Here is a 22,193-nt window from a genome sequence, read left to right as displayed (position 1 = left end):
TGGTCCGGGTGGCCGCTGACTGCCAGGCGGGAGCTTTCTTAGCAGCTGGAAAACGACTGATGTCTCTGCAGGCCTCAAGTGTCACTTCTGACAAGGGGCCCGTGGAGGTGGGCAAGATGAAGAAAGAGAAAATACCCCAAATCGGTGCTTTCCGTCGCTGCCAGGCTGCAGAGAGAGCTCGGCATCGGTACGGGCGGAGGAGCCGTTTGCAGCTCGCGTCGCCGCGGCCGTCGGCGGAGGTGTGCGTCGCCCTTGCGCAGGAAGTTTTCTGCCTCTGACTCCCTGCAGGGAGACGTGCTACCCTGCGACAGCTTCGGTCAGAACTACCGTCCCCAAAACAAACGCGACGGGAAGAGCAGCTGCCAGATTTGGAGCCGTTCAAACGCATGGGGCAGGTCACGACGATCACTGGGATTTCAGGAGCCTGTAGCGAAGCGTTGGAACACGTCGTGCCGCTGTGCAAGCTGCAGGGACGGCGTCGGGTTATAGCAGAGCACGCTGCAAATGAAGGCGATCTCGGCGTTTTTTTTACAAGCTGCGATTTTGAAGAGTTTATTATCCCTAGTAAAACCTGAAACTCTGCGCAAGCGGCGGGTTTGGAACAACGTTTCAGGTAAACGTTTTGGGCATGCGTGAATGTGCGATTACACGGCAAATGAAGCCGACAAAGCTGGGTGCCCCGCGAGAGCTCTTTCATCCCCCAGCCTCGGCTGCGCGCTGCTTCCGGCCCGTGTCCGCGGAGCAGGCGGAGCAGAGCAGAGCAGACTGCTCTGGGGTCATCTCACGCGAGCGTGGATTTGGGGTTCAGACCTGCCCGGCGTGTGTGAGCGCAGGGGAGAGCCTCGGGGCCTGCGGGATCACCCGCACATGGATAGCATCCAGGTCCGTGTCCCTGTCTCTCCTTGTCAGGGATTTGTCTCTGCTTCACGGCGGGGGACAGGTTTTGCTGGGCCTCCGGGACAGCTAGGAATTGCTCGTCGAGAGAGGGCAAGACCAAGAAAAAGCCCCTCTTTCTGCGTTTTCCGTCCCGTTTCTCAGCAGCGGTGTTCATCCCTGATGCGTTGAGCATAGAAAGCAAGGACTCGGACCGCGCTGGCCTCATCCCAGCCGCTGCCTGACCTTCGGCAAGTCGCTTGGTCTTTCGGCCTTGCTTTGCTTCCCTGGTTAAACGATAGCAGCCCCGGGGCGAGCTGGCTGTGCTGGATGGGGGCGAGCGCGTCACCCTGCCAGGGATCGGGGCTGCCCAGAAGGAAGCACAGCCTGAGGATTGCCCCGCTGCTTTAACCTCTCCGACCACGCAGCCAAATCCAGGAGAGCTGGGAGCCAGAGCCCTGCTTTGCTTTCTAGCATCCTGGGAAGGAAAAGGCCAACTTCATCCCTCGCTCGCTGGGGCCTTATTCTGCTCAAGCGAGCAGCAGTAAATCCCGTCGGGTCTCCTGCTTGAGGCTGACGTGAGCTTTCCTTTGGGCATCTGTATCCCTATGGCTGTCCACCACAACCATTGGTCTCCACTGCCTCTCCTTGCTTGCCCCTGGGCCTCTTTAGGCTCTAGGTCTGATCCCAAGTGGCTTTTAGCCCTGCACCGTGGTTGAGTGATGGCCGTAGGGTATGGAGGGGGGAGCAAGCTACAGGTAGACACTGGTGGGAGATCCTTCAGCCCTTCTGCTTCTCCTGTTGGGCCCAGCAGGCGAATGCAGTTTGCTCCAGGCTGCTCCTGCCATGGAGGGGATGTGACGAGCTGGATTTTGCTCTTCCATGCTTTCACCACCACCGGCTTGGTGGTGCCACCAGGAAGAGGCCCAGAAGAGGCCACCAGGTGCTGAGCAAACTGCCGTGGTGTGGGGACAGGCCTCTTTGGGGTCCTGACCCCCACCCTTACTGCAAAGAAGCTCAGATAAGGGATGACAGGGATGAATTACCTATTGCTTTGCATTTGGAGCCTGCCAAAAGCCTAGCAGCCGGGTTTGGGGTGGAGGTGAGGGGCTGGGGGATGCAATGCCATGGCCAGGTCCTCCAGCCTGGCCGGGCGCGCCGAGCAAAGGCTGAGCGGGGTGCCAGGAGGGATGCAGCGCCGGCGGGAAGCCGTGCCTGCTGGAGGCAATTTTGAGAGTCAACTGGGATTTCAGGAGCCATTTTTATGGGACGGTATCTCATGTCTCCAGCACAGCCTTGCTTTCCCTGGAGAAGACCATCCATCGGAGGGTTTGGATTACCAGTTTTGGGATTTTTGAAGACAGCAGTTTGTGCCTGCTACTTCTTAGACATGGAAGCGTTCAAGGACCCCTTTTACGTTACCTGCACCGGTTTTGGGGTGGAAGTAAGGTTTTCCAGCTCCAACGGGCCTCTGCTACCCAGCTCTTGGGGGAGAAAATACCACAGTGCTCGAGCTGCCGCAGGGACCCAGCCCCTGCCCTCACTCCGACCAGCCTGCGGCCGGGCGCGCGGCCGCCACGCGGGGTGGGTGCCCCCCTACTCCCCGAGCGAGAGCCGGGCCGCCTGCCTTCTTGCTGCGGAAGTGCCGGCGGGGTCCCGCGAGGAGCACCGCCCTCGTCTCCGCTGCTCGTGGCCCCCGAAAAACGCCGCGGCGCCGCGGAGGTGAGCAGGGTCCCCCGCTCCCAGCGGCGGCACCACCTGAATGGTCGAGATCCCTTTTTTTTCCCCCTTCTCTCCCTAAATAAGGCTCCTGCGACTGCCATAAGCTGCATCTGCTGCGGGTCTGTTAGCAAACCAGCTGGTGCTGCCCCAGCACCGACGGCAGCCGGGTCAGAGCCCGGGTGCACGGGAGGGAATATTTACCCGAGGGCACGTCGGCGCCGTGCAAGCGGTCTGCAGCGATGCCCTTATCGGCTAATGCACCTGCATCCTTCTCCGTCACTCATTTCTCTCTCCAAGTCTTTCCGCTAATCCTGACACCCGCTATTAGATTTCATCCCATTTCTATTGCTTCCACCCTCAAGGTCACCCAGCTTGGCGGCGGTCGGATGCTCATCCGTAGTGACAGTGCCTTTCAACGTTGCCTCATCAGCAAATTGCATTAGCATATTCCTCCTTTTAGGCCCGACGTTATTTATTCCTGTTTCCCCTAGGCTCGTTCCGAAACTCGTCCTGGAGGGATCCGGCCGGCAGCCCCCCGCGACGGGTCCCCGCCGGCAGCAGCCTCCCCTCATACTCGGGTCCTCGCCAGCCTCCCAGCTCCTGCACCGCTCCCCAACCGTAACGTATTGCCCGTGCTGCACCGTATCGGCTGCTTTGCTGCAGGCTAGCTGGGTTATTTGAGAGGCAACATTTAAGAGTAAAAACACTAGTGAAAATTCATTCGGTTCCCGTGGGCTCCTTTGGGAAGTCTAACTTGTATTTCTCCAGAACAAAAAAGAGACACAAATCTATTGCTTTCTGCTTTCCTGAGGACACACCCAGAGAAATAAAGGGGGCTCATGTGCTATCGCTGATTCTGGTGAAATAGCACTTTTCTATGCTTTCTCCACATGCAGGCTGAGAATCTCATTTTTTAATAAGGCAGCAGTAATGCCTTCTGTGAGCGCTGCTCCCGTCCCCAAGGATGCCAAAGCCTTGACGCTTGTATTGCACACAAATCCTTCACGCGGGCTCCCCCGCTGCGCACGTTTGCAATCATGCTGCCTCGTCCCCAGGGACCGCTGTGCCTATATATAAAACACAGCTGCGGCCAGAGGAAGCGCAGGAGCCGCTTCCAAGCGGGTTTTGCCCCGTACCAAGGCTGCGTGCCCGCGAGCGGCGCGGGGCGGCAGCGGCTGCGGAGGAGGGACGGCAGCGCCGGGGCACCGCTGCGCGGGCCCGCGTTTGCCAAACGCAGGTGGAGAAAATCAGCGGCGATGGGCACAGAGAGGGAAGAGAGCACGCGGGGGCATTTTGACGTGTCTCTTTTGGCACTAGAGCTGCTGCGCTGATTTATGACGACCGAGGATGGGCGCTCCCGATGTTGTGCACAGAAACAGCTATTGCGCCAGGTAGGAGTCAGGAAAAGAAATATAATTGCCTTGTATTTTTTTTTTTCCTTTTTCCCCTAGCGCTCTGAGCCGCTCCAGTGCTCTGCGATAGCCTCTGGGAGATTTGTCAGCCTTGATACACCTCTTCTTTGGACTCCCGCTAAGTCCTTCCCCTGGCTTTCTGCCCAGCGCTTCTGCCCTACGCGAGCCGGCTTCTGGAGACACAAAAATGGAGGTAAATAGTTGGATCTGCATAGCAGAACAGCGAGTAAAAGTTGGTTGCCCGAATGTACGGTATAAATTGGATATGGAAAAACCTATGGAGGAGCACCTGCAAAAGCTTGCGATCCCCTTGGTGCGCTCAGGACGCGCTGGGGCAGTCCCTAAGCCAGAAAGCCTAAAAACCTGCTCTGAACCCGCTGCAGCGATTTCCAGTGGGCAAAGCCTTGGAGAAAAGGTGCTTTGGCCCCGTTTTACGGCTCAGCAGCTGGGGCGACAGGAGGGATGTGGTGGCTTCCCAGCGATCACACTGCCTGTCCTTACCAGGGACCAGTAAAGGTCCTAGAAACCCTGTTCAATGCATTTGCCAAAAGGCGTTGGGAATGCAATGGGAAGAAGCAATATTGTCTGTGTTCACGCGTGTGCGGTGAGGTGCTCGGTCTAAGCAGCTGCACGCAATGCTGCTTGTTTTCGTGCATCCTTATGCAGCCTGCATGTGAGCAGAAAGTCAGCCTAATTGGCAGCGTTTCCAGTCATCCCTGTCTCTCCACTTAAGCCCTGGGTGGTGGAGCAGAGAGAAACAGAAATTAAAGTGCAAAACTTCTGCTTAATAGGGAGTTTTGAGATTCAAGCCTTTTTCATGATAAACTCTGTATTTTTGATGCTTTTTCTTTTAAAGGGGACCTCCTTCAGCTGCTGGATTCCCTTTACAGGGCCGCCGTAACGGGCCACCAATAACTGCTCACCCAGAAAGCCAAAGGTACGCTTGAAAAAATCGTCCTGTTTGTTTGTTTGTTTGTTTTCATTCTGCTTTTTTATTTTATAAAGAGGAACCATAGGGAACCCACGGCTGCTTTTCCCTCCCAAATGCTCCGGATTTGCCGTTATTGGCGTTAACGACTTGCCCATCGGCGCCTTGCAAGCCGCAGAGGCGGCAGGCTCGGCTCCTTGCCGATGCCGGCAGGCGAGCGCGGCTGGCTGCGCTCGGCTCCCTCCGCCCAGTCAACAGAGCTGAAAGCATATCCAAAAAGAAAACTGCCATTTTTAGACCCAGTTGCCACCAAATAAGGGCAAAATACAGGCTCTGATTTTGAGAGAGGCCAAAACGGCGCCTCGGTTGGAAAGTGGGAGATGTAGATGCTTTACGTGTGCTGGGGAGCTGAGGTAGGTGAGGCAGCATCTACGCTTATATTGCAATGCAGTTTTTAAAGTACCAAAAAAAGAAAAAAGGAAATTCCTTAACAAAAATGTCAAGTTTTAAATTAATGCATCCTCTTGTTATTTCCTGCTTTGCCCCATCTTCATTTTCATTGCCAAAAGATTAGAAATATTAATCTCTTATCTCTAAGCCTCCTTGTTCACATATAGCGTGTTTATAAATGCACTAATATATCATTAACTGTTAAGGAAAGCTGAACTGCTTATACACAAGCTGTGCTTCATGCTTGCGAAGGTGCCTAATGGTTTAGTTTGCCTTGAGTTTTTGACAGCAAAAGCCAGTCATTTCTCAAGGCTATCAATGTCTTGATGTCTGTCTGAGCTTTAAATAGCCCAGAACCGAGTCTGTACCCTCAAGGGATTTGTTTCCCAACTGCGCCAAATTTTCTGAATTTCAGATCTCAAGACAGTTCGGAGCTGAGTCCCCACCCACAACCCCAGCCTGCTTGAAAAAAATCCTCTTCTTCACAAAACACCTCTGCCTCGCTTATGAATATATACAAGCGAAGCATCAGCAATGTATAGAAACCCAAGAAAACCCTTATGGTTCTTTTAACCGCAGCCAGAGAAAGTGCTGGCCTATTTATACAGCGAGTCTAATAGCTTCAGGAGGACAAATCCAATCAGCTGCTAATGTGCAGCTGCCCTTGCAGCGCTCGTGGAGCGGCGTGCCGTTGCGCAGGCCTCTGCGCTGTTGCTTTATGCGTCACCGTAAAAATTGTTCATTTGCTTCCTAAACTGCACATTACTCTTTAGAGAAACCGATAAAAATTATGTTGCTCTTAACACCGAGATGTAAAAGTCGGGGTCTGCACTTCCAAGAGCTTGCAGGCTGCCTCCGAAACACCAAACGGAGAACATAAATATACATGGGAAAACATATATTTATTGGCTAGTAAATCTAGGCAAGATTCCCAGCCACCGTCTAAGCCAGACCTTCAAAGCGACCTCACTGAAGCCGGGGTGCGCACGGTGCGCCTGCCTACCGCGGCAAGCGGCGGTCCTAGGCTGGGGCGCCCAGGTGCATCCGCTCTACTTTGCTGTATTTAAGGCTTCCTTTCTTCCAGGCTGAGTTTGCCCGGGATGAGCTGCTCCTCCACGTATAAATAAACAAGGTTACAGGCAGCCTTGGCCAAGCCTGTCCAAACACATTAGTTTATCGAGCTTTGAGTATCGCCCTGTGCGTATGGCGAGACAAAATTGCTTTTTAAGAGACGCCGGGGCTGTCAGCGGCTGGCTTCCCTCCAGCGGGGGCCTCCCGACGCGGCAGTAACGCAAGAGGACTCAACGGCTCGAAATCCTGCACCGGAGGTAGGAAAACACCTCCCAGGCTGATTCGGCTTTGCCATCTGAAGTTCGACTCCTTTCCTGGTGGCAGCTCATCCATTTCGGTGCTTTCCGCCATTGCCTGGAGTTGGGTCACTTATATGTCTCACCCTCTCCTTAGCCCTTCATCGAAGGTAGTGGAATAGCTTTGCTTTCCTCTTCTCATCTTTGTTCCTTATGGTCAGCTGCCTGTTCACATCCCAACCTTACTTCCCTGCTTGCAAAAAGATTTTTGCCTGGGGGAAAAAAAACAACAGATTTTGACCGGAAAGCCCTTGGTCTCGGTAGGCCAGGTCCCACTTCTCTGCCGGTTTGTCCCTTTTCTTGCCTGTTGTCGTAGTCTCAGCCTGGCCGTGGGTTTGCCAAGCTGTTCTTGCGGGGCTTCGCTTGCTTCGGGCTGGCTTGCCCCAACTAGACTGGCCCAAAACGAGGTGGTTTTTCACTGAGGAAACCAGGCGCAGCTGAAGCTGCAGCTCCAGCCCCGTGCTGCCAGCGCCATGGCCCTCCCAAGTCCCCGCGCTCCCTTCCTTTTCTTCTTTTTCCCAGCGTAAATTGTTCTTAATGCTCCAGACGGTCTTGCATCATTTTTAAACGGCGCTGACATAAATAAACCACCAGCCACAGCCCCTGCCAAGACGTGCATTAGCCTGGTGGCAGGAGCTTCCCGCCGCGGCCGCCCACGGCTCCCGCGTGGCCCCGCTCGCCGCGGCCGCCGGCCAGATTTAGCCCCGGTGCCTTCGGGAGGCGAGCAAGGCCTTGGGGGCATCCCGTAGGGAGACTAGCGGCCGATCCCCCCCGAAAGGATGAGTTGCCCTTCGGCAAAGCTCGCGGGTCGGTGGCCGGTTAGGCAATCCGGAGGTTTTAACCCAAACCGGTGCCTGGCGGGTGGTGGCTGGAGCCGTGGAGATCCCCCGAGGAAGGAGGAGGCCCCAGGTACGGCTCGCGCTCCGTCTTCTTGACTTGCAAGGAAAATCTCGCCCACGACCGTATTGCTCCCGCTCAGCTTTCCTTTCCTCCGCTGCAAAGGGACGCTTGATATATTTTTGGCATCTCCGGATTTCCTGCAAGATCGTGGTGAGGAAAGGCTAATCACAGGGTGTGCTCCAGGGCTGCGAAAATTAGAAATGATTATTTTACCCAGGTTGCAGCAAAATGAGCGTGCTGCTCCCCACCCCAGTGGGGAATCACTGCTTGTTTAAAAGACGTTTCGTTTTGGCAGTTCTCGCTGAGTATATTTAATCGGCAACACTTCAGCTCCTCTGGCACTGCTCCATTGCCTAAATTGCCATTAATGAAATCAAGCATGTCTTGTGTTTAATTTTTCAAGGTGTGATTTCAAATATTTGCTTTGCCTTTGTACCTGATCCACCTGCACCCCTAACACTTCCTTTTCTTTTCTTTTCTTTTCTTTTCTTTTCTTTTCTTTTCTTTTCTTTTTTTAACCAAGCTCTCGGCTTCGTGATTAGCTCTTAGCTGAGTTTTCCCTGGCTCTCGGGTCACGTTGCTCCGAGCTTTGAGAACTAGCCACCTCCCAAGCCAAATTCTCTCCCAATTTTGTCGTGAGCCGGACAGGGAGATGTATATCTCCGCACGGATATTTCGCATTGCTGTTGGATTGCAGCACGCGGGAAGTTTTGCCCGGTCTCAGCTGCTCTGCCCTCAGAGCAAGGGCAGGGGCCGTTAGAGGCAGCTAAGAGGAATGCCGGCCCTTTCTAGGACACGTCTCCGTTTGCTCCGTATCCACGAGCAAACACGTTTCCCAGGTGCCTCGTTTGCGTTTCAAGCAATTTGGCCTCTGCTTTCCTCCCGTGTGAGGCAGGATGGTGCCGAGGGCAAGCCGGGCGCTTTCCCACTCCTTGGGATACGTTCTCCTGCGGAGAAGGGCGACCCGGATGCGGAGCACCCTCTGGTTTAGTCTCTAGCTAGCAGCTCTTTCAGGGCCTAGATGTTGCTTCCTACCTCGGGCCTGACCTGGGCGAAGAGCCAGGAGTTATTCTCAGCCTAACCGAGTGGCAGATAGATATAGATATATAGATATAGATCTCCGAATGCCAAATCAGAGACGTGTCCGTGGCCACGGTGCTGCTAGCGCATTGACTCCGGCTGGGTCTTCAGGCTGGCCTGATGTGCAGCGAAATTACCCGGAGCGGTGGTTTGCAGGACCTCTTGGCGGTTTGCAGGTTTTGGGGGGCTGGAAGGCCCAAGCCCCCCTGCCCGGTGGTTCAGGGCGCCGTCGCGGGCTCGTCAGCCCGGCGTGGAGACCCCCCGTCTCACCCGCGTGCGGAGGCGGCCCCGGCCACGCTGCTGGTCGCCGGGAGGCCCGGCTGCTTCGGCGTCGCTGGGGGATCTCGTCCAGGTTCCCGAGGAATCCTGGTCGGAAGAACCAGGCCATGAAACCTCCCCCTAAGGCGTAATGATTCTCCTCTCCGAGCTGATTGCTCTGCTGCGCTTTTTCTTCCCCTGTTCGCCCACAGGCGCAGCCAGCCGTCGTGCAAAGAAGAAACTTGGAAGGGACTTTCGCGCTAAGTGGCTCGAGTCGTTCCTGCAAATTCGTTTTAATGGCTTTTCGTGGCCGCAAAGAAGAAACGGCCAACAAACACCCTGAAACTGGTGGCAGGGGATGAGGCTACGGAAAGCTCCAGGGAAAGGCTGTTAGAGGCCCTGAATTTCCCGGCTGCGAGCAGCCCCCGGCCCCCGCCAGAGCCCAGCCCCAGCTGGGAGACTTGCCGGAGTGATGACTAACGGGAGCCGCGCTCTCACCATCTGTTGACCACCGATGGCTCCGCCACAGAGAAGCAAAATTAGATGTTTGAAAAAAAAAAAAGACTGAAAATCGCTGCAGTTCTCAGCAGCCCGAGGTGGTCAAAAACACCACGGGGGAGCTGATCCGGAGCAGGGAATAGCGCTGGCAATTTCCAGGCAGGAAGGGGGGAGAAAGAAAGGTGTCGCCTGGAGAGAGCGGTCTCGTTTTGCCGAGATGGCAGAAATCCACCTCCGACCCCTGCTCCCAAGGGGAGTTTTGGGAGGCGGCAGCAGCTGGGCTGTTTCTGGGATGAAAAATCTGTGATGCCGCATCGAAACGCTCCCGTTCGCACGGGCTGCGAGAGCAGCCGCGTCCGGCGCGCGGAAACAGAAGCCGCGATGAGTCGCGTGGAGCCAGTCCTGTCGCCTATGGGTTGCGGTATGTCTCTATACAGTTTTTAGAGATTAACAGATCCCCAGCTGGCGTAAACCGATGCAAACGTGCTGCCTGCAATAGAGCTACACCCAGGCGCGCTGAGAATCCGGCCCGGAGTTTATATTATATGTCTGTATTCCGCTTCAATTATGCTCTAAATATCAGCGACAAAAATAAACTGTTTGGCAAACAAAGACGACTGTGTTCCCGCTATTCCCAACTGCTCGCTTTCGAAGTGGTGTTTATTGCCTTGGGCCCACCGATATCGTCAAATAGGACAGGCTTAGCAGCCAAAGGCTCAGGGCAAATATTTTCGTCATCCTGCCTCGCAAATGCTCCTATCTTGCTTGCACCAGGACTGCAAAGGCACGGCGGAAATAGGCCGGGCACCTCGCTGCTCGTCCCCGGGGAGGTCCCGTCCCCGCCTCAGCTGGGCGCAGCCTCGCGAATCGGTGTCGCTAAGTTCGTTCTTTTAAAAAAAAAAACATGGAAAAAAGAACAAATTCCCTCGCTTGCTTTCTGCTGCCCTGGTTTCCCTTTGCAAGCGCTCCGTTTGTTTCCTTTCGGAGCCGGCGCGTTGGCCGCGTTGCGACCCTGCCACCCAAGTGGGCTTTGCTGGCAGAGCAAACTGCGCAGCCCCGTCTCTTTGGACCGTGCGTTTCGGTGAAAAACCTCTTTCTCTGCAGATCCGTCCCCAAGCCCCCTCCCAAAGGGGCAGCGGCGACGTCCTCGCGCAGAGCAAAGCGGCTGGGAGCGAAGCTGCTCCTCCAAGACCCAGCGCCGCCCCGGCTTGCGAGATCCCGCCGACGCCTCCGGGTTTCCCTGCTCGCCTGCGCTGGCGGCGCGCGGAGCGAGGTGGAGGCCCGCGGAGCTGCCCCGGGCGCAGGCTGCGCCGGCAGGCCGCCCTTCACCGCGCTCCGTTGCTGTGCGCTTGGTCGAAGCCGGCGAAGGGACGCGCCGTGTTTCACGAGGTTGCGCTGCTGTAGGGACAACGTAGCGTCCCCCAGCCCGTCGTGAGCCCTGCTAAATATTGGAGCGCTTATAAATACTTTAAAAGGCTCTTTGAGCCGTTATTGATGGAGTAGAAGCTGGTGCTTGGGAAAACTCCTCCTCCCCGCAGGTCGTAAAGGAGATGCGAGGAGCTGCAGCCAGCCCTAAAGGCCTGGGAAAACAGAGACGGCGGGGGAAACGCGACAAAAACCCAGGAGGGAGAAGGGTCTGCCGCAACCGCGGATGTCTAAAACACGCGTACGATAACCACAGTCTGTCCTGCCGCTGCCCGGGGCGTGATCCTTGCCATGCCGCTGCCCTCGGACCCCGCGGGGCGTCCGGCCCCGGCTCCTGCCCTGCGCTCCCCGCTCCCCGCCTGCCTTTGCCCCTCGGGCGCTCGAGCTGCTCGCGCATCCGGATTGCGGAGCGGAGACGGAACGGCGAGAGGAGCCGGCCTTAGCGGGGCCTCAGCTCTCCCTGCTGCAGCCAGCCTTGCTGGGCCGGGGACTTCGCTTCTGCGCCTTCGCAGATGTGCTCGTCTTGAAGCGAAATGGGGAATGTCGCCCCGTCGTTCTGCTCACGCACGTCCCCCAACCGCGTGCCAGCAAGCAAGTGTCTCATCGAGCTGTTCCGCAGTCCGGTCATCTCGGCAACTAAGAAAACCCGATTGGGGAAATTCAGGATATTAAAACAGCACAATAGAAACAAAAGCCTCAGCTGCTGCCTCTGGCTCCCTCTGTGCTTGCAAGACTCCGCGCCGCTGGGCGAAAGGCTGTTCATTCGCACCGCGTCCGGGGCTTCGGGGCCGTCTTTTAGAAGGGCTGCTTTGACTAATGAACGAGCGGCCTGCCGGGGCTTTAACTGCTCGGGTTGTCTGAAGAAGCAATGCGACGGAGAGTTTGCTTTTGGTGGCACAGTCTTTTGCATCGCTTTGGATTGGAAATATTTTTCTCCCATCCATCAGCTGGGATAGAAATCCTCCTCAATAAGGGACGCATGTAGGATACAGGCAAAATTCAATTCGAATCAGGCAGAAAGTCAGGGGCAGGCAGGGAAGATGGCGGTGGTTTGCTGAATTTCAGGAATTGGGTTCACCCTGTCTATAAACTGTGTTGTCCTGCTCATTGTCCAAGAATCAGCATTTGTTTAAAACGAAGTAGATGGGAGCATCTGTGGTTTTAAGCATCTAACTTTCTGAGGCTCCTTAAGCAAAGGCCACACCTGAACAGCATTACACACACTCGATCCGTCTGCATGAACAGGACCGAAGCAACCCGTCGCTCAATGCACCAACACGCAAGAGAGGAGAAAGTCTGGGGGCATATAGACATTACAGACTTGATTAAAATCACCTGCTGGTTATTAAAAGCTCAACAGCACACACACACACAAAAAAAGTCATTAAAAAAAGCCAGATGCCTCCGAGAGTGAGGTAAGAGCATCCCCGTCCTTTCCCTGAGTTTTGCCCCAATTGCTCCCTCTGGATACCTGCCAGGTCCTGCAAGACCGGGGCTGCCACCAGCCCCGAACATCCAGGCGCCCCCAGCTTCCCGGCAGCTGCAGCGCAGGGGTCAGGCCCGAGAGGCGAGCCAAGACCCTAAAGTCGAAGCCACGGCCAGGCTGCCGTGAGGGCTGCACGGAAACACAGCAGCAAAACTGCGGTGGGTGGGAAACGCCGTTTTCTGGAGGCCAGAACTTTGCATGGGAAAGGGCTGGTTGGGACAAATTTCACCATTTTAAAAAAGCCAGGGGAAAAATGTCTAAATTGCCGAAACAGGGACCATTGGCAGTTGCAGAACGACCTTTCGTTCTGTGAGTTAAGAAGAATAAATAACCAAAAAGAAAACAGAAAAAAGATCAATATTGAAACACCGCATTCAGACTGACCTGACACCATCCCCCCTCCGCCACCGAATGCCTCACGTTTCAGTTTGCAGAAACCGTCAGAACAACGCTCCGAAGCGCGCGTATTTGTGGGACGGGACAGAGCCTTCCCCGGGCAGAGCTACGGAGAAGCTCGCTCAGCAAAACCTCCTTCCCGAGCTCCGGCAGTTCGTTCCCTCGCTCTCGGATAACGAAACCCCGGGCGAGGCGACCACGCAAACCGTGGAGCCTCTGACCTTGCACAGCGACACCTTCAAGCCCGGCGTCATGCCCAAAACGGCCGTCAAAGCGAGCCGTGTTTTCACGTTCTCTCTGGTTTAAAACGCGCTTTACGCCTTAGCGGCAGGGCTGCCCTTTGCTTGGTCGCCCTGCAGCAGGAGGCCGCCGTTGTGCTGGGCTCCCGGGGCCGGGGCAAGGCGGGGAAAGGATCGAATTGCCCAAGGAAACGCGGGCTGGAAGAGCGCCAGCACGGGCTGCGCCGCGTTAGCAGAGCCGTGCGGATAGGATTTTGCTTTTGACATTGGGTTTTGTCCCTTGGGTGGCATTGCTTGAATGAGGAGGAGGCAGCGGGCGAAGCGCAGGGAGGCCAGGACAGAGGTGAAGACCTTTTGGCCAGCAAATCCCAGCGGTGATGGGCCGGTCGGGGCGCTGGGCTTTGCCCCGCGGCCGTCCCCCCTCGCCGGGACCCTTGACACCAGCACCGGGGTGAGCCCCGTTTGGCTCCGTCCCCCTGGTTTCCAGCCTATCCCCCGTGCTCGCCCCAGCATCAGCGTGAAATTAGAGCGAATTCATCCGAGTTCTGTAAAACCATCTCTACCCTCTTTTTTCCTCCTCCCTTCTTCCCCCCGCATCAACATGCTAAACTGGAGTTCCTGGTAGCCATATAAATATAGAAAACACAATGTTTTGACTCGAAACAAGCGTGCATCTTGGAGCCCGTCTGACACTACAGCTAACTAGGATGGTGTTTTCAGGGCTGTGCAGATGTTGTCTCCACCTCTTAGTGTGGATGGCTGTATAGCACATTATCCCACCTGCCTTTCTATTATGTATTTTTATATATTAATTAATATTTTATATGTATTATCTATACACAGAGACATGAATTGGACTCCTTTGGCGAGCATTAGTGCCCCGGGCTTGTCGTGAGCGATGGATGGAGCAGGTGGGACTGCACATGGATGCAAGGGCGCAGGGGGAATCTGGGGTCTGGGCTTGCGACAAACCCCAGCTTTCTGGAAACCCAAGAGTAATCCTGATACCGAGTCTTAAATTCACATGACTGGTGAAAAAAATAACCCAGCAGAAACCTTCCGTCCATTAGAAAAGACTTCCAAGTCATAATCTAGTTCGTGTCACGCAAAGCTCCTGTGGGTGTAGGTTGGGATTTGGCCTGAATAAAATATGCCGAGATCCACACTGAGAAAACCCACCAGGGGCGTACAGCGCTACGGCGGCGATGGCGTCCTAGTGCTACTGCCCTGTACCTCCTCTTCTGCTTAACTAGGGTCATGGGTTAAATCGGTGAATGGCATCTCTTTATATTAAAGCAAAAATTCCTCCTCTCAGGCTTATGAAGCCCACGTATTTGTCGGAGAGATAAAGGCAGTACCTCTGCACACGTTCCGCTCTTTGAAATACTGTGTTTACAGGAAAGAGCCCTGTTTTGACTGGACTCACACAGCACAGAGCTGAAGCAACATCGCACGTTTTGGTCCGAATTCTCCTGTCCTCATGCGGTTAGGCTTTTAGCCTTTGGGGTGGGGTGAGGGGGGGCTTCCTTAAATAGAAATGAACAGGGATTTAAAAGCTAAATTCTGTATCCTTTCCTTGCAGAAAAATCATTTGTCCCTATCAGATATCTCAAGACTTATGTATTCCAGGATCTCTGCAGGATATATGGGTGGATAATTTCTGCATCAGGCTGTCCTCTTTAAGTTAAAACATGATTTTCTGATGTCTGAGTCTTGATTTAAAGTCTTCAGGTGATGGGGAATCCAGCAGGTACCGAAGTACCTTGTTTTCCTAGTTGATTAGCTTCACTCAGAAACACAGCCCCTTCCTAGCCTGAAGCTGCGTGGGATCCCGATCTGCTCGTGCGACCTCCTTCTCCCTTCCTCTAGGGGGTAAAAGAGCCCCCTTCTCTCACACGTCCCTCCCCCACGCAGATACTCGTAGGCCAGGACCAAGTCGCTACTGAACGTCTTTTGTGGATCCAGACTAAGCTCCCTTCACCTCTCGCTGTAAAAGCCTGGTTTCCGGCGCTAATGTAATTCTTGTTCCTGTTATTCCAGGAAGGGTTTTGCTAATGCTAGGTATAAAAATAATGCAGCCTTTCTTCTTCCGCTTGACACTCCCTGCTCGCACACAAAGGATTGCGTTTGCCGCTTTATTTACAGCGTCGCACCGGGGGTTGTATTCGGTGGGCCACGCACCATTGCTCTTCGGCCCTTTCCACAGTCGCTGCTCTGCAGAAGGCATTTGCCTGTCTGCTCTGTGTGACATGCCTGCTCTGCTGCTGGACGTGATTTCTCACCTGACTGTTTGAACAAGACCTTTTCAATCAAACAAGCCAAGACGGCCGGTACAACTGACTGGTTGCCATCATTAACTGCTGTTCTACCTGCTTTGGGGTCACTGGCACGTTTTACCAGCAGTGATTCTGTATTTTCTTCCAGGTCATTGATAAAGGTACTGAACAGCACCGAGCCAAAACCAAGCCTCATCGAGAGTCTACCCAAAACACCCGCTGCATACCAATACCTCACTGATCATTATTTTCTAAAATATGTGTTGTTACTGGGGTTTAGTCCATTGAATATGGGCTGCATTGATTTTTTTAGAGTGCTACTTTTCTTAATCAGAATGACTCTAAATAATGTGAATTATAGGAATCTGTTTTATCAATAGTTACCTCCATCAACCAAGCCTGTAATTTCATTTAATTACTTTTTAATTTTTAAATAATTCCTCTCATTCTTTTTTGCTCACAGCTGTTTTTAGCTTAGGGAATAGGGCTTTTTTGAAGTTGCAGGTATATTGTTGTCCAGAACCACATTTTGCTTGCTCTCATGAAATGAAATTGCAATGCAATCATCTGCATCTAGAAAACCATCATTTTTCAGCCGGGTGACCAACTCATTACGAGCTACGAAAATACGGTCTGACACAGAAATACCTCACACTGATAGCAATTTTTTTTTTTTTTCATTTAGGAACTTATCTACAACTTCTAGAAATCCCAGGGATGCTTCTCCAGCTGTAGCACGAGACCTTCGGCATCCGCTCCCCAGACTGACGTTTCCCATCGGGCTCGCGGATGGTTCCTCGCGCTGTGCTTTGGAAGAGATGCTACGGGAGCTGGCCCTTCTCCTGCCATGCTGTTTGGCCGTCAGTAGCGACGCTTTGCCCCCGCAGGCCCCGCCAGGTAAGCTGTTGTTGGCACGCGGGTCTCTAGGCCTGCGACGAGCCACCAGCGTTGACGACATGCCGGCGGCGTGCCCTCCCCGCCGGCCGCCCCTCTCGTCCCGCCCGAGCTGCCTGCGGGCAGCGCCGCAGCGGCCCCGATCGCCGCGCGGGCGCCCAGCGACCCCGGTCTCCCCCGGTGAGCGCTTGCCGCCCCCCTGGCGTTGCCGGAAAGGCGGCGGGGAGCTGCCCTGCCCTCGGCCCTGCCGCCGCCGCCGCGCGGGGGCTGCGGAGGCCGCGGCTCCCCCCGCCGCGCCGCGCCGCGCCGCCGCCCTCCGCGCTTCAGCACCGCGGACAGCGGCGGCGCTGCGGCAGCCGGAGCCGGGACCGCCGCGCGTCCCCCCCCCCCCCCCCCCCGCGCCCGGTGCCGCTCCGCCCCGGGGCCGCGGCACTCACCGAACATCTGGATGTGGCCCTTGGTGATGGGGTTGAAGCTGCCGCAGGCCAGCAGGATAACGTGCGTCTTGGTGGTCTCCGTCATGGCCCTGCCCCGGCCCCCGCTCGGCCCCAGCCCCGGCTCCGGCTCCGGCCCCGGCCCCGGCCCCGGTCCCAGCCCCGGCCCCGGCCCGGCCCGGCCGCTTTTTGTGTCTCGGTGCGGCTGCGGCGGGAGCGAGCGAACGAGCGAGCGAGGGAGGGAAGGAAGGAGGGAGGGAGGGAGGGAGGGAGGGAGGGAGGCGGCGCCGCGGCTGCGGGAGCGCGGCCCCGGCCGCCCCGCCCCGCCCCGCCCCGCCCCGCCGGGCGCGCGCCTGCACGTGCCCGCGCGCCGGGGCGCCGCAGGGCTGGGAGAGGCGGCGCAGCGCGCACACGCGCGGGGGCCGCCCGCTTTGCGCGTCCCCCCCCCCCGCCCGCCCGCCCGCCCGCCGCTTCCCGCCGGCCCCGAGCTGAGCCCTTCCTTGCCGGCGGGGAGCCCCGTCCTCCCGCCGCCGCCGCCCCCTTCGCGATTCCCCCCGCTGAAGGCCCCGCGCGGCCCCCTCTTCCCCCGGGAGCCGGCCGGGCGCCATCGCGTAGCCGCCTTCCCGCCGGGGCGAACGTTCGCCGTCCCGCGTCGCGCTGCCCCTCGTCGCCCTCCCATCCGCCCTCCCTACGGCTCCGCGGCCCAGCCGGGCCCTGCGGGGCGTCCGGGCGCTCCACGCGTCCGTCCCGCACCCGCCGGCGCGGCCTGGCGCGCGGCCCCCTCGGAGGGGCTGTGCAGGCCGCGGGCTGCGGAGAGGCGGCGGGGTGGCGAGGGCGGCCGGCTGAGCTGCCCGGAACGGAACAAAGCGTTAGCAGCCAGCCCTGCTCTACGCGCAGCGCGGGGAGGAGACGGCAGCTTGCATGGCTTAGCCAGAAGTTCTTACAGACAGGAAAAAATATCCTCAGGAAGGAGGAAAAAAATGATGTTAAGGGTGTAAATGTCCGTTACCACCAGCAAAAACCCTTAAAAGGATCCTATTTGATCACTGGTGGGAGCCTGGAGGGGGAGCTTGCTGCTGCAAACACAAAACTCTCCGGATTCTTAGAGGTTCGCTCTCAGCATTTTTCTCAAAGCCGAGCGAAACCCATGACAACAGGCGCGTAGACGCTACGGCTGTGCCAGGGTCCCTGCTGGGGAGCCCCGCTCGCAGCCCTGCCGCGGTGGGTACGTGCGCCAGCGCCGCAGGGGCCCGTTTCCGTTGTCCGTGCGAGGAGGGTGGTAATAAATAAACAAACACGGCCAAGTCGGGAAAGGTATGACACGTTTTTGTGTTTTCTCCCTACACCTTCTTACTGGCTATGTAAGGACACTCGATGTCTCAAAATACGGGATGGGATCTGGGGTTTTCTGTGAGGGGGTTTTGTGCTGTTCCTCCCAGCTAACGCCCCAGGGTAGAGATTTGCTGCTGTAGGAGGAGTTGCGGCTCTGCAGTTTGATACTAGCGCGGCGTTCGGTCTAACCCTGCCTTTAAATCCACAGACTTTAATTATCTTTTAGAAGCCTCAGGATGACATCAGGAAAGGAGGACGTTCTTTAAGCCTCTCTATATTACCTGAAGTAGCACGTAGAGGCTGTGATTATTAAAGTCTGCTGCTTCCCCCGCTCCCAGGGCCAGCAAAGCATCTCGGCCGAGGCCATTTGCTGTGTGCGGGAAGTAGGGAGGCGCGGGCAGCCCTGGGTGTCGCGGCCATGCGTCCAGCTTGGATCGGTCACCGTGTGTCAGCTAGGCAGAAGCTAGGCTCAGTCCCTGGAGCTGCTCACGCATTAATAGCACATGTCGTGTTTGCCACATCTGCCCTGATCCCACAAGCTGGGGCCTGTGAGTGAGCGGCCCACTTGTGAGGAGCAGCTTGTGAGACTGAGGTCTACGTATCTCTTGTACGGGATCATGGGAATAACATTGGGAGTGTGTAGGAGGAGCGGGAATATGGGCAGCAGAGAGGAGGGTGCTGGGAGCTGGGTCAGGGCCCCCAGACTATAGCGATGGACACACTCAGCCGAGGTCCAGGTCTCTAACTCTCCCAACGGGGGAGAGCTGTGCACTCTCTAAAATGCCTTCATGAAAAACCCTCTAAAACACAGGGAGCACAAGGTTCCCAAAAGATTACACACCAGGTTTGCAGGGATACAGCACTCCTTCCCTCACTGATCCCTTCTGCTTTCTCAGAAACCATACACCAAGACATCCATGAAGGCATCATCTGAAGATATGTGAGGGCATCACCCAGAGACATGTGAGGGCATCGCCCAGAGATACATGAGGCCATCACCCAGAGACATGTGAGGGCATCGCCCAGAGATACGTGAGGGTATCACCCAGGGCTTGTGCAGTGCCTGGCTGATGAGATGGGTACGCTGTGCGTGCAGGCACTGCGCTCCTTGGGAAATCAGGGGCCGGGCTCTGCCTCCTGCTCTTGCTGTGGCAGAGCTGAAGAGCTTAAAGTCTGGTCTGCCATAAATTGGCACAGCCGGAAAAATGTGAATAATCAGACAATTTGTCTCTTTGGTGGTAGCCCTGGCCGCGGCGCTGCAGGGCTGGGAAGCTTCGGTGGTGCTGCAGAGTGAGCAGAGACTCTCCTGGGGCTGCTTCTTTCTGGCGCCGCGTCCCGTGTCCACGCAGCCCCACGGCGATGGCTGCTGTTTCTCACTGGGTACCCCAGGACCTCACTCCTCCTTGGCTTGTTCTCCTTCCCCCCAAAACGCTGCAGGTCACTGGGGCCCTCCCATGTGCCCTACATATGCTGCGGCAAGGGGCAGCACATGCCTTGCCTTGATCACACGTGTGTGCTGGCTGGTCCTCTGTGTGTGTGTCTCTTCTCTCTATTTTCACAAAACTTGTTCACCAATTTTGCTAAAAATTGGCCAACAAGTTCGAAAGCTGCCTGTGAAGACTAATACACAGCCTGCGGGACAGAACGCATGACTGCATTAACCTCTTTTCTGTAGGAAATCAGGCTAAGAAATGGCATGTAGACCTCCCTGCGCTTAAAAAAATGCAGTGCTGATAATCTTTTCTGCACTGGAGCACTGATGAAAGGTTGGGGGCTTGTTTTAGTGTTTTCTCCCCCCAGACTGATTTAATAACACATCAATGTTTTCTTCCTTTAACAGGAACACTCTAGTGTCTCTAGCTGAGGTAGCAACCGTTGTCCTTCCAACCACTGCAGCCCTTGTCATATGAGAACATAGCTGTGCGTCTTCTAACCACAGAGCCTGGACCCTGCAGAGGTGCAGCTCAGCTCATCACAGGCAAGGCAGGGAGCCTGAGCAGAGCCGCGTGCTGGCTGCGTGAAGGGCAAGGAGGCAGGAGGAGCACAAGTGAGCAGAGACGGCAACGAAAGGAGAAGCTGGAGCTAGTGAAGCGTGGGATATTGCCAATTTTCTTGAACGCTACATTTGTTTTTCAGCTACCTACATTTTGGACACTGTCTCAGAAAGTGTTGCTGTTGCAGAGGGTCCCAGTGCAAAGAGCTTGTGTTACAGTTTCAAGGCTCACTGGCATGATGACAGCAAGAGTTCCCACAGCTGAGCTAAAGCCCTGTTTTACCTGCAGCTGGCTTTGACTGACTCTTCCACGCTGGCAGGAAAGGCAGATGCTGATATGAAGGCTGGAGACATGTAGCAATGCTGCTTTGTGTTAAGAGATCTGATATGAAATGTGGGATTTTGCCCTTTACTAAGAGACTCCTTCACTGACTCCTTTTAAAGAAAAGAGACCGAAGTTCAGGCCAGACACTTGAAAAATACTTTTTGACCTAATCCCGTTCCCCACTAATTTTGCATGGAAAACACTCATGCAGGGGAGGGTGTTTTTCCTTTTGCTTTCCGTAGGTTGGGCTACCTGCAGCCATAGGAGCATCAGGTGCCACCACTGCAGAACAAAGTAGAGATGGAGAGACCCGAGTGGTGCTGAGCGAGGTGAAGCAAGTTTTGGCGCTGGAACGACACGTGTGAGGATCAGCGAGGCGGATCAGCATGATGGATCAGCGAGGCCCAGGCATGACCCGCAGGGACAGGCACCGAAAAGCTCGTAGGTGCAGATTTCACACCTGTGAACAAAACCGCAGGGCTGCAATGAAGGAGGGACAGCCCCAGCTGTGCAGGTCCGATGAGCAAACACTCACCAAAGCACCATCCTCGCTCCCTGCCGGCCCGAGCTGTGATCTTTTGTGCTGCGAGAGGGCCCAGAGACTCCCAGATGATTTGGGGTTTGTAGCAGCACTGCCAAATTGCTACCCTCAGACTTCCAGTTGGGCGTGAAGTTAGGCCTGAAACAGCACCTGTGATTCACAGCGAGGGCATTTCCGCATGCGGCTCTGTCCTGCCCTTCCTCGTCCCCAAAGCCAGGCCTGGTGAGTGCGTGGGGCTGCAGCGGCAGGCCACGGTCTGGGCTGGTGCGCGCCGCAGCGAGGGATGGGACCTCCTTGTTCCTCCTCGTTGTTGCTCCCGTTGGGCTCAGGAGGAGCAAGGGAAACCTTCTGGCTTAAAGCTTTTGACCTGACAGCTCTGTGGTCTCTTTAAAGGAACCCAAATTCAGATGGTTGCAGAAAAGGGCGATTCCTGTTGGGGCCGGGAGAGCAGGCTTCTCCGCGAGGGCAGGCGAGCAGGGAGCCCAGCTGAAACCTGTCTCCAGGGTGAAGGGTGGAGGCCTCTGAGGAGGCTCCTCACGTCTCTCTCCCGGCTCCTTTCCCTCAGGCTGATCCCAACTGATCCCAGCAGCCAGCCCTGAGCACTGGCATCTGCTCGCTGACCCCCCTCCTTCCTTCCCTTCCCTCTCGCTGCTGCTGGCGCTAACAACCAGAAAACGGTGATCTAGTCCTTTTGCCTGGTTACCCCACTGCCGCGTGATTGCTAGGTCCAGCCCAAGGAGTTAGAGGGGCTTAAACTAGTCGTGAAGAATCACCCCCTGCACCTTTCAGAGTCTTGCTGTCTGGAGCTGAACAAGGGATTTTCCGTGAAGCTCTCGTCCCTGAAAGGCAGCCCTGTAACCCTAGGAATTTTGGTAATGCAACAACCCACGTTTTAAAAAAATGCTATTTCCCTGAGAATAAAGGAGCAAAAGATCTCCTCGAATTAAGGAGTCACTCTATGACACAGTTGGAATAAATCCCGTGGCTCCAACAAAAGCATGTTTTTCACAATTTTTGAGATATAATCTGCATGCAGAGATACAATCTGAATGTACCTAAACAAAACTAAGGCCTGCAAACCAGCCTCTGGGAAGGAAAGGGTTTGGCAAGTATAAGGAGGCCAGAGCAGACTGGCAGATTGTGCCAGCTGAACCAGTTGAGGTTGGACAAATGCCATGGCATAACAGCTTGGGATCACACCAGGGCAGGGCTCGGGCGGCAGCTGCCACCACGTGAGCCCGGTACAGCCGCAGGGAGCCCCCGGATCGGACATGACCAGGGTCTGAGGCCAAGGGCAATGGGACAGCCTGGCCTAAAGGGAGAAATCTTCCATTTCTGATGACCCAAGCTATGAGAAGACATCC

The 22,193-nt window shown here is 55.8% G+C and overlaps 1 protein-coding gene across 1 annotated transcript in view; it reads right to left on the bottom strand.

Annotated features, from left to right (window-relative positions):
- The window catches only part of NMNAT2 (nicotinamide nucleotide adenylyltransferase 2), a 31,867-nt gene extending 15,130 nt beyond the window's left edge, over positions 1 to 16,737 (bottom strand). Inside the window, exon 1 of the mRNA XM_067300413.1 lies at positions 16,642 to 16,737. Coding sequence (XP_067156514.1) covers positions 16,642 to 16,726 — 85 coding nt within the window. The 5' untranslated portion in view covers positions 16,727 to 16,737. The remainder of the gene's footprint in view (positions 1 to 16,641) is intronic.
- Between the last annotated feature and the right edge of the window lie 5,456 nt (positions 16,738 to 22,193).

This window comes from Apteryx mantelli, chromosome 8, assembly GCF_036417845.1.
Source record: "Apteryx mantelli isolate bAptMan1 chromosome 8, bAptMan1.hap1, whole genome shotgun sequence".
NCBI lineage: Eukaryota > Metazoa > Chordata > Aves > Apterygiformes > Apterygidae > Apteryx > Apteryx mantelli.
This window is presented reverse-complemented; position numbering and strand designations above follow the sequence as displayed.